Source organism: Oncorhynchus clarkii, unplaced genomic scaffold, assembly GCF_045791955.1.
Source record: "Oncorhynchus clarkii lewisi isolate Uvic-CL-2024 unplaced genomic scaffold, UVic_Ocla_1.0 unplaced_contig_9004_pilon_pilon, whole genome shotgun sequence".
NCBI lineage: Eukaryota > Metazoa > Chordata > Actinopteri > Salmoniformes > Salmonidae > Oncorhynchus > Oncorhynchus clarkii.
Genome location: NW_027257982.1, coordinates 121,517 through 138,501, shown reverse-complemented (window position 1 = coordinate 138,501; position 16,985 = coordinate 121,517). Strand labels below are relative to the sequence as shown.

The 16,985-nt window shown below is 44.7% G+C and overlaps 1 protein-coding gene across 2 annotated transcripts in view; it reads right to left on the bottom strand.

Moving 5' to 3' along the window:
- Positions 1 to 16,985, bottom strand: part of LOC139394393 (beta-1-syntrophin-like) — a 50,198-nt gene that overhangs the window by 18,437 nt on the left and 14,776 nt on the right. For both annotated transcript variants that reach the window (XM_071142448.1, XM_071142447.1), the window contains exons 2-4: positions 13,357 to 13,573; positions 5,919 to 6,126; positions 768 to 904 (exon numbers count right to left, since the gene is read on the bottom strand). In XM_071142448.1, the coding sequence (XP_070998549.1) occupies positions 768 to 904; positions 5,919 to 6,126; positions 13,357 to 13,573 (562 nt within the window). The remainder of the gene's footprint in view (positions 1 to 767; positions 905 to 5,918; positions 6,127 to 13,356; positions 13,574 to 16,985) is intronic.

Sequence of the window (16,985 nt, the reverse complement as noted above, 5' to 3'; positions counted from 1 at the left end):
GAGGGTAGGTGTGTTCTGTACCATGAGGCCAATAGAGGGTAGGTGTGTTCTGATTATTGCTTGGCCAATAGAGGGTAGGTGTGTTCTGTACCATGAGGCCAATAGAGTGTAGGTGTGTTCTGATTATTGCTTGGCCAATTGAGGGTAGTTGTGTACTGTACCATGAGGCCAATAGAGGGTAGGTGTGTTCTGATTATTGCTTGGCCAATAGAGGGTAGATGTGTTCTGTACCATGAGGCCAATAGAGGGTAGGTGTGTTCTGATTATTGCTTGGCCAATAGAGGGTAGGTGTGTTCTGTACCATGAGGCCAATAGAGGGTAGGTGTGTTCTGATTATTGCTTGGCCAATAGAGGGTAGATGTGTTCTGATTATTGCTTGACCAATAGAGGGTAGATGTGTTCTGATTATTGCTTGGCCAATAGAGGGTAGGTGTGTTCTGTACCATGAGGCCAATAGAGGGTAGGTGTGTTCTGATTATTGCTTGGCCAATAGAGGGTAGGTGTGTTCTGTACCATGAGGCCAATAGAGGGTAGGTGTGTTCTGATTATTGCTTGGCCAATAGAGGGTACGTGTGTTTGGAGTGGCGGAGGATTATCATGTGGTCATGGTTGGGTTGTTCAGGGTGGATGCTACTAACCATGTGGCTAAGATAAGATAAATGTGTTCTGCTATTTGACTAGCAGGAAGACGGTGTTTTTTGCTCACTGTGTGGATAGCAGCAGCTATTTCTCTTGTGGCTAGTAGAGTGAGGGTGTGTGTAGCGTACCGTGTAGCTAACAGTGGGTATGTGTGTGCAGGGCTGTGCCAGGAAGCCTTCATGCGTGGAAGGCTGTGATAGAGGAGCAGGTCTTTCTCTGTCACCATCACCAGCACGGGCTTCCACTGCTGCTTCTCATTCTCTGTCTGGGAGAAAACACACCACATCATGTTAGAGTACTCTCTGTCTAGGAGAAAACACACCACACAGACCATGTTAGAATACTCTCTGTCTAGGAGATAACACACCACACAGACCATGTTAGAATACTCTCTGCCTGGGAGAAAACACACCACACAGACCATGTTAGAATACTCTCTGTCTGGGAGAAAACACACCACACCATGTTAGAATACTCTCTGTCTGGGAGAAAACACACCACACCATGTTAGAATACTCTCTGTCTGGGAGAAAACACACCACACAGACCATGTTAGAATACTCTCTGTCTGGGAGAAAATACACCACACCATGTTAGAATACTCTCTGTCTGGGTGAAAACACACCACACCATGTTAGAATACTCTCTGTCTGGGAGAAAACACACCACACCATGTTAGAATACTCTCTGTCTGGGAGAAAACACACCACACCATGTTAGAATACTCTCTGTCTGGGAGAAAACACACCACACCATGTTAGAATACTCTCTGTCTGGGAGAAAACACACCACACAGACCATGTTAGAATACTCTCTGTCTGGGAGAAAACACACCACACCATGTTAGAATACTCTCTGTCTGGGAGAAAACACACCACACCATGTTAGAATACTCTCTATCTAGGAGAAAACACACCACACCATGTTAGAATACTCTCTGTCTGGGAGAAAACACACCACACCATGTTAGAATACTCTCTGTCTGGGAGAAAACACACCACACCATGTTAGAATACTCACTATCTAGGAGAAAACACACCACACCATGTTAGAATACTCTCTATCTAGGAGAAAACACACCACACAGACCATGTTAGAATACTCTCTGTCTGGGAGAAAACACACCACACAGACCATGTTAGAATACTCTCTGTCTAGGAGAAAACACACCACACAGAGTGACAGGCCACTGCTGTCATTTGCATGGGGGTTACTGGTGCAATGGAGGGAATGTTATGGACTAGAAAATACAATTTAGCAAGAGTGATAAGCACATAAAACTAACATCAAAGACACAACCTTGAATGTCTTCAGCATTTTTCTCTATGTAACTAAGTCTTAGTAACAAAATCTTGGTTATTTTTCACAGGAAGGGAATTTATACAGTTTATTAATCTTGGCCTGTAGATAAACTCTCAACTCCCAGACACCCAATACAACACCAGCGTGCATGACATTATACAGCATAACAATCCTCATTATGAAAGTTACAGCACAATCCTCATTATGAAAGTTACAGCACAATCCTCATTATGAACACCTAGTTACAGCACAATCCTCATTATGAACGCCTAGTTACAGCACAATCCTCATTATGAAAGTTACAGCACAATCCTCATTATGAAAGTTACAGCACAATCCTCATTATGAAAGTTACAGCACAATCCTCATTATGAACGCCTAGTTACAGCACAATCCTCATTATAAAAGCTTAGTTACAGCACAATCCTCATTATGAAAGTTACAGCACAATCCTCATTATGAAAGTTACAGCACAATCCTCATGATGAAAGTTACAGCACAATCCTCATAACCATGAGCCTCTTGTCTCACTATGAGGTCCTCAGCTAGTTGTGAGAACATATGATTCTGGTGGCCATAGGTCAATCCTATAACATTACCAACACATGTTGCCAAGTAACCATATTAAAACACCATATACAGGCTCACAAACGTAGCTCTAACTAAAGCCTACACAACCACATAGTTAGTGTGTAACAATCATTCAATGGAAAACGCTGCCACAGTATAATTGGCTATAGTATGAGAGTGAATATAAAGTCTGTGGTTAAAGCCAGGCTCAGGATGCACAGAGCAACCTCAACAAGGCTGTAAAACAATTCCTCTCCACTCCTCTCCTCTCCTCTCCTCTCCTCTCCTCTCCTCTCCTCTCCTCTCCTCTCCTCTCCTCTCCTGAACTCTCCCCTCCCCTCCCCTCCCCTCTCCTCTCCTCTCCTCTCCTGAACTCTCCCCTCCCCTCTCCTCTCCTCTCCTGAACCCTCTCCTCTCCTCTCCTCTCATCTCCTCTCCTCTCCTCTCCTCTCCTCTCCTCTCCTCTCCTCTCCTCTCCATCACACAGCTAAGTAGAGACTGACTCCAGCCTGTAGTGTGCTGACCATCACACAGCTAAGTAGAGACTGACTCCAGTCTGTAGTGTGTTGACCATCACACAGCTAAGTAGAGACTGACTCCAGCCTGTAGTGTGCTGACCATCACACAGCTAAGTAGAGACTCAGACTCCTGAGTGTGTCAGATTGACGTTGTACAAAGGAACATGGGACGGCAGGCGAAGCCTAGGCAGACCACTCCACTCCACACACGCTGAAAGGCTTTAGGCCCTTATAATTATTCACAGACTCCAGAAACGGCATCCCAAATGGCACCATATTCCCTATATAGTGCACTAGGGTGCCATTTGGGACTCACAATGGGGCAGGCAGGCAGTAATACAAGAGGAACTCATTAAGAAGCCTGGAAAGCATCCTCTGGCTTGGCAGACTGACTGACTGACTGGCTGACTGGTTGACTGACTGCCCAAAGTTCAGGGCTATAGTCTACTCAGTATTAGCCGTCTCGCTCGCTCTCTGCCAGGCAGGCCCTGACTAATAAGAGAGTGATGAAAGAGGATTTAGAGGAGGACGAGGAGGGGGGAAAACCTGGAGTCACGCAGGGAAAAGTCACCTGGGATCAATAGCTGCTGTACTGTATAGAAGGAACACTACAAAGCCCCCATCCGGGCTTCTTCTGTTGGAAACTACTGCATCAGCTATACTGTATGAGGTTCCAAGAATGCTTGGCTCATCATCGTATAACTGCCTCACAAACATCACATATGAGTTATTATCAGAAGGTGGGCTGTGAAGGCATATTATAGGTCTGATTCACAAACATCACATATGAGTTATTATCAGAAGGTGGGCTGTGAAGGCATATTATAGGTCTGATTCACAAACATCACATATGAGTTATTATCAGAAGGTGGGCTGTGAAGGCATATTATAGGTCTGATTCACAAACATCACATATGAGTTATTATCAGAAGGTGGGCTGTGAAGGCATATTATAGGTCTGATTCACAAACATCACATATGAGTTATTATCAGAAGGTGGGCTGTGAAGGCATATTATAGGTCTGATTCACAAACATCACATATGAGTTATTATCAGAAGGTGGGCTGTGAAGGCATATTATAGGTCTGATTCACAAACATCACATATGAGTTATTATCAGAAGGTGGGCTGTGAAGGCATATTATAGGTCTGATTCACAAACATCACATATGAGTTATTATCAGAAGGTGGGCTGTGAAGGCATATTATAGGTCTGATTCACAAACATCACATATGAGTTATTATCAGAAGGTGGGCTGTGAAGGCATATTATAGGTCTGATTCACAAACATCACATATGAGTTATTATCAGAAGGTGGGCTGTGAAGGCATATTATAGGTCTGATTCACAAACATCACATATGAGTTATTATCAGAAGGTGGGCTGTGAAGGCATATTATAGGTCTGATTCACAAACATCACATATGAGTTATTATCAGAAGGTGGGCTGTGAAGGCATATTATAGGTCTGATTCACAAACATCACATATGAGTTATTATCAGAAGGTGGGCTGTGAAGGCATATTATAGGTCTGATTCACAAACATCACATATGAGTTATTATCAGAAGGTGGGCTGTGAAGGCATATTATAGGTCTGATTCACAAACATCACATATGAGTTATTATCAGAAGGTGGGCTGTGAAGGCATATTATAGGTCTGATTCACAAACATCACATATGAGTTATTATCAGAAGGTGGGCTGTGAAGGCATATTATAGGTCTGATTCACAAACATCACATATGAGTTATTATCAGAAGGTGGGCTGTGAAGGCATATTATAGGTCTGATTCACAAACATCACATATGAGTTATTATCAGAAGGTGGGCTGTGAAGGCATATTATAGGTCTGATTCACAAACATCACATATGAGTTATTATCAGAAGGTGGGCTGTGAAGGCATATTATAGGTCTGATTCACAAACATCACATATGAGTTATTATCAGAAGGTGGGCTGTGAAGGCATATTATAGGTCTGATTCACAAACATCACATATGAGTTATTATCAGAAGGTGGGCTGTGAAGGCATATTATAGGTCTGATTCACAAACATCACATATGAGTTATTATCAGAAGGTGGGCTGTGAAGGCATATTATAGGTCTGATTCACAAACATCACATATGAGTTATTATCAGAAGGTGGGCTGTGAAGGCATATTATAGGTCTGATTCACAAACATCACATATGAGTTATTATCAGAAGGTGGGCTGTGAAGGCATATTATAGGTCTGATTCACAAACATCACATATGAGTTATTATCAGAAGGTGGGCTGTGAAGGCATATTATAGGTCTGATTCACAAACATCACATATGAGTTATTATCAGAAGGTGGGCTGTGAAGGCATATTATAGGTCTGATTCACAAACATCACATATGAGTTATTATCAGAAGGTGGGCTGTGAAGGCATATTATAGGTCTGGTTCACAAACATCACATATGAGTTATTATCAGAAGGTGGGCTGTGAAGGCATATTATAGGTCTGATTCACAAACATCACATATGAGTTATTATCAGAAGGTGGGCTGTGAAGGAATATTATAGATCTGATTCACAAACATCACATATGAGTTATTATCAGAAGGTGGGCTGTGAAGGCATATTATAGGTCTGATTCACAAACATCACATATGAGTTATTATCAGAAGGTGGGCTGTGAAGGAATATTATAGATCTGATTCACAAACATCACATATGAGTTATTATCAGAAGGTGGGCTGTGAAGGCATATTATAGATCTGATTCACAAACATCACATATGAGTTATTATCAGAAGGTGGTCTGTGAAGGCATATTATAGATCTGATTAAAGGTGAGCACATTTCTTTCATGTGTTTTCCTGCACCAACATTCAATAAAGTACAGAGTAGATCTTACCTTCTCAGCCAGCCAGCCCAGGTGTCTGATCTCTCTGCTCCCTGCGATTCCTGTTCTTCCCGTGTGCTCTTTGACCTCTGTGATGACCTTGTTGATGAGGTCAGAGGTCGCCGACTGCATGACCTCGAACCAGGCCTGGGCCGAGGCTGCGTCTCTACACCGTAACACCACCGTGTGCTTGGCGTCCGGAGAGTGCAGCTCTAACTGCCTGGAGGACACACAAACAGACGGAGAGACATTCACAAAGCTGTGAATTCGTTTTGTCACAGGCAAATAGCTCCCATAGCACAGCTTTCAGTGGACATGAGAAAAAGGCTTCTTCAGTTCAACAAAGACTACTTCCCTTTGAAGGGAAAGGAAGATGGCCCCTGTGTGCTTGATGATGTCCTGAGTGAATGGAAATGATCCCAAGCACCACTAAAAGACTGTTTCTCACAGCGTCTCTTCTTCTGGCTAAGATAAACATTTCCTTTGATGTACCTAGCACTGTGTACAGTGGGTGTGTATTTATTTACAGACCTGCTTACTCATCATGGGTTGATAAAGTTTGGTTTGTCACTTGTGGGATGTGCAGTAAGTTTCAAGCCTTTTTGGTTTTGGAAACATTAGCTAAGGATGTTATGAATACATTCAGCTAACAACAAAAAATAAATCAAATGAACAAGGTTGAAGGAAACCGTTTTCACCTCAGACCTGGGCCTTGAGTATGACCACTGTTGATAAATCTACCTGTCATTAAATCAGAGACAGTGGGAGACCATGTTATCATGATGTCACAAACCACTAGATCAACTGCAGGTGCTCTCTCTCCTACTCGCCCCCACCAACCCTCCCCCCACTCCCCAGTCCCCCACCACAGTTAAAAATAGAAACCAGAGACTTGATTGAGGAGAAACAGGCTGGCTGGCTGGCTGGCTGGCTTGGCTGGCTGGCTGGCTGGCTGGCTGGCTTGGCTGGCTGGTTCCTGGAAAGAGGCCCAAGCTCTCCCCCAGACCTGCTGGGTTCAAAGACTATTTGGAATCATTTTGTATACTTTGAGCGTTTGCTTTAGTCTGCCTGGAGTGCCAGATGGGTGGGCATTGCACTTACAAGCTCAACCAAGCACAACTAAAATATTTGAAAGACTTCAAATAGTATTTGAACCCAGGTGTGTTCTCCCCATTCAAGGCCCATCCACATCCAGTCAGGTCATCTCTCCAACATGGGACACTAACTGCTGAGCCATTAAAGAAGCCAAGGCCAGATTTAGAAAGTGGACTCACTGTGTGGCAAATCTTTCAATGCCTTTCCTGGTCAATGATGGTCTGTCTACCTGTTCGTTTTCCACTGACAAACTGCTTTTTATTTGAGAGAAAAAAAACTGCTCGCAAAAGGCAAATATCTCAAGTTAAAATAAGCATGCAAAAACTGTTTTACACTTGAGCATCGTTTTACTCACTCTCTCTAGAGAGGAGAGTTTCCTCCCTTCTCAGACAGATGTACTGCATCTCTCTCTCTCTCTCTCTCTCTCTCTCTCTCTCTCTCTCTCTCTCTCTCTCTCTCTCTCTCTCTCTCTCTCTCTCTCTCTCTCTCTCTCTCTCTCTCTCTCTCTCTCTCTCTCTCTCTCTCTCTCTCTCTCTCTCTCTCTCTCTCTCTCTCTCTCTCTCTCTCTCTCTCTCTCTCTCTCTCTCTCTCTCTCTCTCTCTCTCTCTCTCTCTCGCCAGGTGAGGAAAGAGTTTCCTCCCTCCCCAGACAGATTTACTGCAACTCTCTTTCTCTGGAAGAGAGAGAGCGATGCGGTAAATCTGTCTGAGGAGGGAGGAAACTCTCTCCTCACCTGGCTGGGTAGTGTGGACGTCTCTCACCGAACAGCTGTTTAACAGCTAAATAAAGCTGTGAAAAGTGCAGGAAACTCTCTCCTCTCCTGGCTGGGTAGTGTGGACGTCTCTCACCTAACAGCTGTTTAGCAGCTAAATAAAGCTGTGAAAAGTGCAGGAAACTCTCTCCTCTCCTGGCTGGGTAGTGTGGACGTCTCTCACCTAACAGCTGTTTACATTTCCACTAGTGACGAGAGCTCTGCCCCTCTCTACCAGTCAGCTACAACAAGCCTGCAGCACACGTCCGGAACATCTCAGATAGCAGCATGTGTGTTTGTGTGGTAACAGGCATCTTCCAGCATGTAGCTCTAAAGTACCTGAAGGTTGGCCTGTTGTTGTGAGCAACGTGCTGAAACGATGGAAGTACTTAATACACGACCAAAACATTGTAGTGACGCCAGTAAATATCACTCAATACAAACAAATGCTAGGTTGTGGTAGTGTGTGATTTACATCTGATGTGTTTTGGGACAGACTGGATAAAACATTCACTACTTTGATGGTTATATTGTCATGTGTGTTACTGTCGTTCTACTGTTAGTGTGATACTGCAACACTGACAACAGAGGTAAGACCTATGTGCTGTAAAAGTGATATTTAATTTTTGTTATAAACACACAAAAAAGTATTTGCTTTGTTAATATGGGGTATTGTGTGTAGATTGATGAGGATTTTATTTATTTTTTCATTTTAGAATAAGACTTTAACGTAGCAAACTGTGGAAAGAGTCAAGGGGTCTGAATACTTTCTGAATGCACCGTATGTGAGCCATATTGGCTCGTCATTAAGTAGGTTAGCTGTGGTCTAACCCCTCAGTGACTGATTTCCTCTTCATAGTGTGGTTCTCACAGACCAAAGAGCATAGACATAGAACTACTAGAACTGTAGGACAATTCACTTTCTAGTCAAATTGCCATGGCTCTGAGGGCCTTCCCCTTCTACTAATTATATTTCTGTGCCACAGCACATAGGTCTTACCTCTGTTGTCAGTGTTGCAGTATCACACTAACAGTAGAACGATAGTAACAAACATGACAATATAACCATCAAAGTAGTGAATGTTTGTGTGTCATATCTAAATGACTGTATAACGACCAGGCCTGTCTAAATGACTGTATAAATACCAGGCCTGTCTAAATGACTGTATAAATACCAGGCCTGTCTAAATGACTGTATAAATACCAGGCCTGTCTAAATGACTGTATAAATACCAGGCCTGTCTAAATGACTGTATAAATACCAGGCCTGTCTAAAGGCCTGTCTAAATGACTGTATAAATACCAGGCCTGTCTAAATGACTGTATAAATACCAGGCCTGTCTAAATGACTGTATAAATACCAGGCCTGTCTAAATGACTGTATAAATACCAGGCCTGTCTAAAGGCCTGTCTAAATGACTGTATAAATACCAGGCCTGTCTAAATGACTGTATAAATACCAGGCCTGTCTAAATGACTGTATAAATACCAGGCCTGTCTAAATGACTGTATAAATACCAGGTCTGTCTAAATGACTGTCTAAATACCAGGCCTGTCTAAGTGACTGTATAAATACCAGGCCTGTCTAAATGACTGTATAAATACCAGGCCTGTCTAAATGACTGTATAAATACCAGGCCTGTCTAAATGACTGTATAAATACCAGGCCTGTCTAAATGACTGTATAAATACCAGGCCTGTCTAAATGACTGTATAAATACCAGGCCTGTCTAAATGACTGTATAAATACCAGGCCTGTCTAAATGACTGTATAAATACCAGGCCTGTCTAAATGACTGTATAAATACCAGGCCTGTCTAAATGACTATAAATACCAGGCCTGTCTAAATGACTGTCTAAATACCAGGCCTGTCTAAATGACTGTATAAATACCAGGCCTGTCTAAGTGACTGTATAAATACCAGGCCTGTCTAAATGACTGTATAAATACCAGGCCTGTCTAAATGACTGTATAAATACCAGGCCTGTCTAAATGACTGTATAAATACCAGGCCTGTCTAAATGACTATAAATGCCAGGCCTGTCTAAATGACTATAAATACCAGGCCTGTCTAAATAACTGTATAAATACCAGGCCTGTCTAAATGACTATAAATACCAGGCCTGTCTAAATGACTATAAATACCAGGCCTGTCTAAATGACTATAAATACCAGGCCTGTCTAAATGACTGTATAAATACCAGGCCTGTCTAAATGACTGTATAAATACCAGGCCTGTCTAAAGGCCTGTCTAAATGACTGTATAAATACCAGGCCTGTCTAAATGACTGTATAAATACCAGGCCTGTCTAAATGACTGTATAAATACCAGGCCTGTCTAAATGACTGTATAAATACCAGGTCTGTCTAAATGACTGTCTAAATACCAGGCCTGTCTAAGTGACTGTATAAATACCAGGCCTGTCTAAATGACTGTATAAATACCAGGCCTGTCTAAATGACTGTATAAATACCAGGCCTGTCTAAATGACTGTATAAATACCAGGCCTGTCTAAATGACTGTATAAATACCAGGCCTGTCTAAATGACTGTATAAATACCAGGCCTGTCTAAATGACTGTATAAATACCAGGCCTGTCTAAATGACTGTATAAACACCAGGCCTGTCTAAATGACTGTATAAATACCAGGCCTGTCTAAATGACTGTATAAATACCAGGCCTGTCTAAATGACTGTATAAATACCAGGCCTGTCTAAATGACTATAAATACCAGGCCTGTCTAAATGACTGTCTAAATACCAGGCCTGTCTAAATGACTGTATAAATACCAGGCCTGTCTAAGTGACTGTATAAATACCAGGCCTGTCTAAATGACTGTATAAATACCAGGCCTGTCTAAATGACTGTATAAATACCAGGCCTGTCTAAATGACTGTATAAATACCAGGCCTGTCTAAATGACTATAAATGCCAGGCCTGTCTAAATGACTATAAATACCAGGCCTGTCTAAATAACTGTATAAATACCAGGCCTGTCTAAATGACTATAAATACCAGGCCTGTCTAAATGACTATAAATACCAGGCCTGTCTAAATGACTATAAATACCAGGCCTGTCTAAATGACTATAAATACCAGGCCTGTCTAAATGACTATATAAATACCAGGCCTGTCTAAATGACTATAAATACCAGGGACGGCAGGTAAAGCTGAGGGCATAAGGTTAATTAAGGTAAGCTATGTGTGTCAGATAGAAATCGTTGCTCTGTGTTGGTTAATTAAGGTAGAACCGTTTCTCTGTGTTGGTTAATTAAGGTAGAAACCGTTTCTCTGTGTTGGTTAATCAAGATAACATCTCTTAAACTCCGAACACTCTGATAGTTGAGAACCGCAGCAGTTAATCCATTGTGACTGTCACAGAGACGACCATCCCTGTTACACTGTCCCAGAGACGACCATCCCTGTTACACTGTCCCAGAGACGACCATCCCTGTTACACTGTCCCAGAGACGACCATCCCTGTTACACTGTCCCAGAGACGACCATCCCTGTTACACTGTCCCAGAGACGACCATCCGTTACACTGTCCCAGAGACGACCATCCCTGTTACACTGTCCCAGAGACGACCATCCCTGTTACACTGTCCCAGAGACGACCATCCCTGTTACACTGTCCCAGAGACGACCATCCCTGTTACACTGTCCCAGAGACGACCATCCCTGTTACACTGTCCCAGAGACGACCATCCCTGTTACACTGTCCCAGAGACGACCATCCCTGTTACACTGTCCCAGAGACGACCATCCCTGTTACACTGTCCCAGAGACGACCATCCCTGTTACACTGTCCCAGAGACGACCATCCCTGTTACACTGTCCCAGAGACGACCATCCCTGTTACACTGTCCCAGAGACGACCATCCCTGTTACACTGTCCCAGAGACGACCATCCCTGTTACACTGTCCCAGAGACGACCATCCCTGTTACACTGTCCCAGAGACGACCATCCCTGTTACACTGTCCCAGAGACGACCATCCCTGTTACACTGTCCCAGAGACGACCATCCCTGTTACACTGTCCCAGAGACGACCATCCCTGTTACACTGTCCCAGAGACGACCATCCCTGTTACACTGTCCCAGAGACGACCATCCCTGTTACACTGTCCCAGAGACGACCATCCCTGTTACACTGTCCCAGAGACGACCATCCCTGTTACACTGTCCCAGAGACGACCATCCCTGTTACACTGTCCCAGAGACGACCATCCCTGTTACACTGTCCCAGAGACGACCATCCCTGTTACACTGTCCCAGAGACGACCATCCCTGTTACACTGTCCCAGAGACGACCATCCCTGTTACACTGTCCCAGAGACGACCATCCCTGTTACACTGTCCCAGAGACGACCATCCCTGTTACACTGTCCCAGAGACGACCATCCCTGTTACACTGTCCCAGAGACGACCATCCCTGTTACACTGTCCCAGAGACGACCATCCCTGTTACACTGTCCCAGAGACGACCATCCCTGTTACACTGTCACAGAGACGACCATCCCTGTTACACTGTCCCAGAGACGACCATCCCTGTTACACTGTCCCAGAGACGACCATCCCTGTTACACTGTCCCAGAGACGACCATCCCTGTTACACTGTCCCAGAGACGACCATCCCTGTTACACTGTCCCAGAGACGACCATCCCTGTTACACTGTCCCAGAGACGACCATCCCTGTTACACTGTCACAGGAAAAACAAGTGGTGGGAGTTACTCATTGGTGGTGGATGAGATGAGTCTCTCCCCCGTCACAATGTAATGTGTTGCTTTTATTACAGCACCTTCGGCACCTTTAATAATGTGCAAATATTGTACAATCTAGGTGAGCAAAGCTCTTAGAGACTTACCCAGAAAGACTCACAGCTGTAATCACTGCCGAATGTAATTCTAACATGTATTGAGGCTGGGTTTCTGTACCGCACTTTGTGACATCAGCTGATCTAAGAAGGGCTTTTTAAATAAACTTGATTGATTGATTATAAATACATTTGATTATTGACTCAGAGGTGGGAAAACCTATGTAAATTAGATATTTCTGTATTTCATTTTCAATAAATTTGCTAAAAACATGTTTTCACTTTGTCATTATGGGCTATTGTGTGTAGATGGGTGGGCAGAAAAATCAATGGAATCCATTTTGAATTCAGGCTGTAACCCAACATAATGTGATGGAATCCATTTTGAATTCAGGCTGTAACCCAACATAATGTGATGGAATCCATTTTGAATTCAGGCTGTAACCCAACATAATGTGATGGAATCCATTTTGAATTCAGGCTGTAACCCAACATAATGTGATGGAATCCATTTTGAATTCAGGCTGTAACCCAACATAATGTGATGGAATCCATTTTGAATTCAGGCTGTAACCCAACATCATGTGGAACAAGTGAAGGGGTGTGACTACTTTCTGAAGGCTCTGCATCTGGCAAAACACTCGCAATATAAATCCAATCAATTCTAATTGTAGAAGTGTTACCCCACCTAGCCCTGCACCCCTGCCGTTACGCCCCTGTAGATAATAATATACGGGGGGGAAACAGAATAATAGTCATGCAGAATGATGGTGGAGCCTTTACCTGTTTCCAGGGTCTGGAGAAGTCATGCTCCTGGTGACGTAACACATCTTTAAAGGGATGTACCTCCTGTCCCCCTGTAGGGACATGGTGGGGGTGACGGGGACGTCACGGTGGGGGCTACCCAGCCTCGGGGACTCAGGTGGGGGCGTCTCCCAGCCTATCTCTGACACAGGAGAACCCTTCTTCACATAGGGGCTGGCTTCTCTCATGTACTTCACTGGGAATATGAGAGAGGAGAATTATGAGTAAGCTTTTTCACAACCTGTCTTGAGGCTGGCTTCCCACATGTAGGTCACTGGACCAACAAGACAAAGGAATAATTTACTATGTTTTCATTGGTAGAGAGGTCATGCCTTTACTGCTGTTATGTTTGGTGAGGATAGTGCTAAGAGTCCTTGCCAACGTAACTTCATTAGAGCTAGCTAGTGTCCTATAGAGGAGATTGACATGCAGACTCATAAAGTGACCCTGCTGTAACCCCACAATCTGTACCAGGCCGGTAGAGGTCCAAATATATTATACAGCTCTATTAGAGGTCCAAATATATTATACAGTTCTATTAGAGGTCCAAATATATTATACAGTTCTATTAGAGGTCCAAATATATTATACAGTTCTATTAGTGGTCCAAATATATTATACAGTTCTATTAGAGGTCCAAATATATTATACAGTTCTATTAGAGGTCCAAATATATTATTATACAGCTCTATTAGTGGTCCAAATATATTATACAGTTCTATTAGAGGTCCAGTTATATTATCCAGTTCTATTAGTGGTCCAGGTCTGTTAGAAGTATTAATCCATTCTATAACGTGTTCTGAACTCACATCTATGAGTCACAACACACATCATACCTTGTACCCAGTTTAACACTTTCTGTGAACTCAAAGATATTGCACCTCCATGGGAAATCATTGGTTGGCATTGTTTGAGAGGATTAGATGGATCGCTTCAAACTATGGATGTGAACCTGGCCAACAGCTGAGAGATGAGAGTCATTAGAAGTATTCCACACCACACAAGAGGCCTAATCCGACCAAAGACCACAACTCTGGGACATGGGATTCATTGGTCATTTGGTGGCTACACAGTTTCATAGACACAATCTGCGAATCACGTTATATCCACAGCATTGATCACGAGTCACAGTAGACATGAATAACATAGCTATTATTACCCTGCTATAAACAAAATGTATCAGACTGTATGGAGTTAGTTTAAATTACAGGGCCATGTGAACAACACTGATGTCAACCATTTACTCACTGTAAAAGACAGGGACCTGCTTCCACCAACAGTGATCTGTCTGGCTGCATTACATCAATCTCTAAAGAGAAGTGGCAATATATTACAGAAATATATTTGGTTTTAACAGTTTATATTCCTAAACTATGGAGCTCTAAACTCATCAGCTGATGAACAGTTCTGGCATTCACTGTTCGTATTACATCAATCCTGTTACGGTGCGTGAATGAGGACCCAAAAGCGAATTAACTTAAACAGAGCTTCTTTAATTACCAAACATAGGTAGGCTCAGACGGACCGGCAGATTCCGACAGGACAAGACAAGGTTACAGCAAACATGACGACAGTCTGGTTCAGGCATGAAACACAACAAACAAGAATCCGACAAGGACAGGAACAAAAACAGAGAGAGATATAGGGGACTAATCAGAGGGAAAAAGGGAACAGGTGGGAAAAGGGGTGACGAGGTGGTTAGGAGGAGACAAGGCACAGCTGGGGGAAAGAGGGGGTGGAAAGGTAACCTAACAACGACCAGCAGAGGGAGACAGGGTGAAGGGAAAGGACAGAGACAAGACACAACATGACAGTACATGACAGTACCCCCCCACTCACCGAGCGCCTCCTGGCGCACTCGAGGAGGAAACCTGGCGGCAACGGAGGAAATCCTCGATCAGCGCACGGTCCAGCACGTCCCGAGAGGGAACCCAACTCCTCTCCTCAGGACCGTACCCCTCCCAATCTACGAGGTACTGGTGACCACGGCCCCGAGGACGCATGTCCAAAATTCTACGGACCCTGTAGATGGGTGCGCCCTCGACAAGGATGGGGGGGGGGGGGGGGGGGGAGACGAGCGGGGGCGCGAAGGACGGGCTTGATGCAGGAGACATGGAAGACCGGGTGGACGCGACGAAGGTATCGCGGAAGAAGAAGTCGAACTGCGACAGGATTAATGACCCGAGAAATACGGAACGGACCAATGAACCGCGGGGTCAACTTGCGAGAAGCCGTCTTAAGGGGAAGGTTCTGAGTGGAGAGCCAAACTCTCTGACCGCGACAATATCTAGGACTCTTAGTTCTACGCTTATTAGCAGCCCTCACAGTCTGCGTCCTATAACGGCAAAGTGCAGACCTGACCCTCTTCCAGGTGCGCTCGCAACGTTGGACAAAAGCCTGAGCGGAGGGGACGCTGGACTCGGCGAACTGAGATGAGAACAGCGGAGGCTGGTACCCGAGGCTACTCTGAAAAGGAGATAGCCCGGTCGCAGACGAAGGAAGCGAGTTGTGGGCGTATTCTGCCCAGGGGAGCTGTTCTGACCAAGACGCAGGGTTACGAAAAGAAAGACTGCGTAAGATGCGACCAATAGTCTGATTGGCCCGTTCTGCTTGACCGTTAGACTGGGGGTGAAAGCCGGAAGAGAGACTGACGGAAGCCCCAATCAAACGGCAAAACTCCCTCCAAAATTGAGACGTGAATTGCGGACCTCTGTCCGAAACGACGTCTGACGGAAGGCCATGAATTCTGAAAACATTCTCGATGATGATTTGTGCCGTCTCTTTAGCAGAAGGAAGCTTAGCAAGGGGAATGAAATGAGCCGCCTTAGAGAACCTATCGACAACCGTAAGAATAACAGTCTTCCCCGCTGACGAAGGCAGTCCGGTGACAAAATCTAAGGCGATGTGAGACCACGGTCGAGAAGGAATAGGAAGCGGCCTGAGACGGCCGGCAGGAGGAGAGTTACCGGACTTAGTCTGCGCGCAGACCGAACAAGCAGCCACGAAACGACGCGTGTCATGCTCCCGGGTGGGCCACCAAAAACGCTGGCGAATGGAAGCAAGCGTACCCCGAACGCCAGGGTGGCCGGCTAACTTGGCAGAGTGAGCCCACTGAAGAACGGCCAGACGAGTAGGAACGGGAACGAAAAGAAGGTTCCTAGGACAAGCGCGCGGCGACGGAGTGTGAGTGAGCGCTTGCTTTACCTGCCTCTCAATTCCCCAGACAGTCAACCCGACAACACGCCCCTCAGGGAGAATCCCCTCGGGGTCAGTGGAGGCTACTGAAGAACTGAAGAGACGAGATAAAGCATCAGGCTTGGTGTTCTTAGAGCCCGGACGATAAGAAATCACGAACTCGAAACGAGCGAAAAACAGCGCCCAACGCGCCTGACGCGCATTAAGTCGTTTGGCAGAACGGATGTACTCAAGGTTCCTATGGTCAGTCCAAACGACAAAAGGAACGGTCGCCCCCTCCAACCACTGTCGCCATTCGCCTAGGGCTAACCGGATGGCGAGCAGTTCGCGGTTACCCACATCATAGTTACGTTCCGACGGCGACAGGCGATGAGAAAAATACGCGCATGGGTGGACCTTGTCGTCAGAGAGGG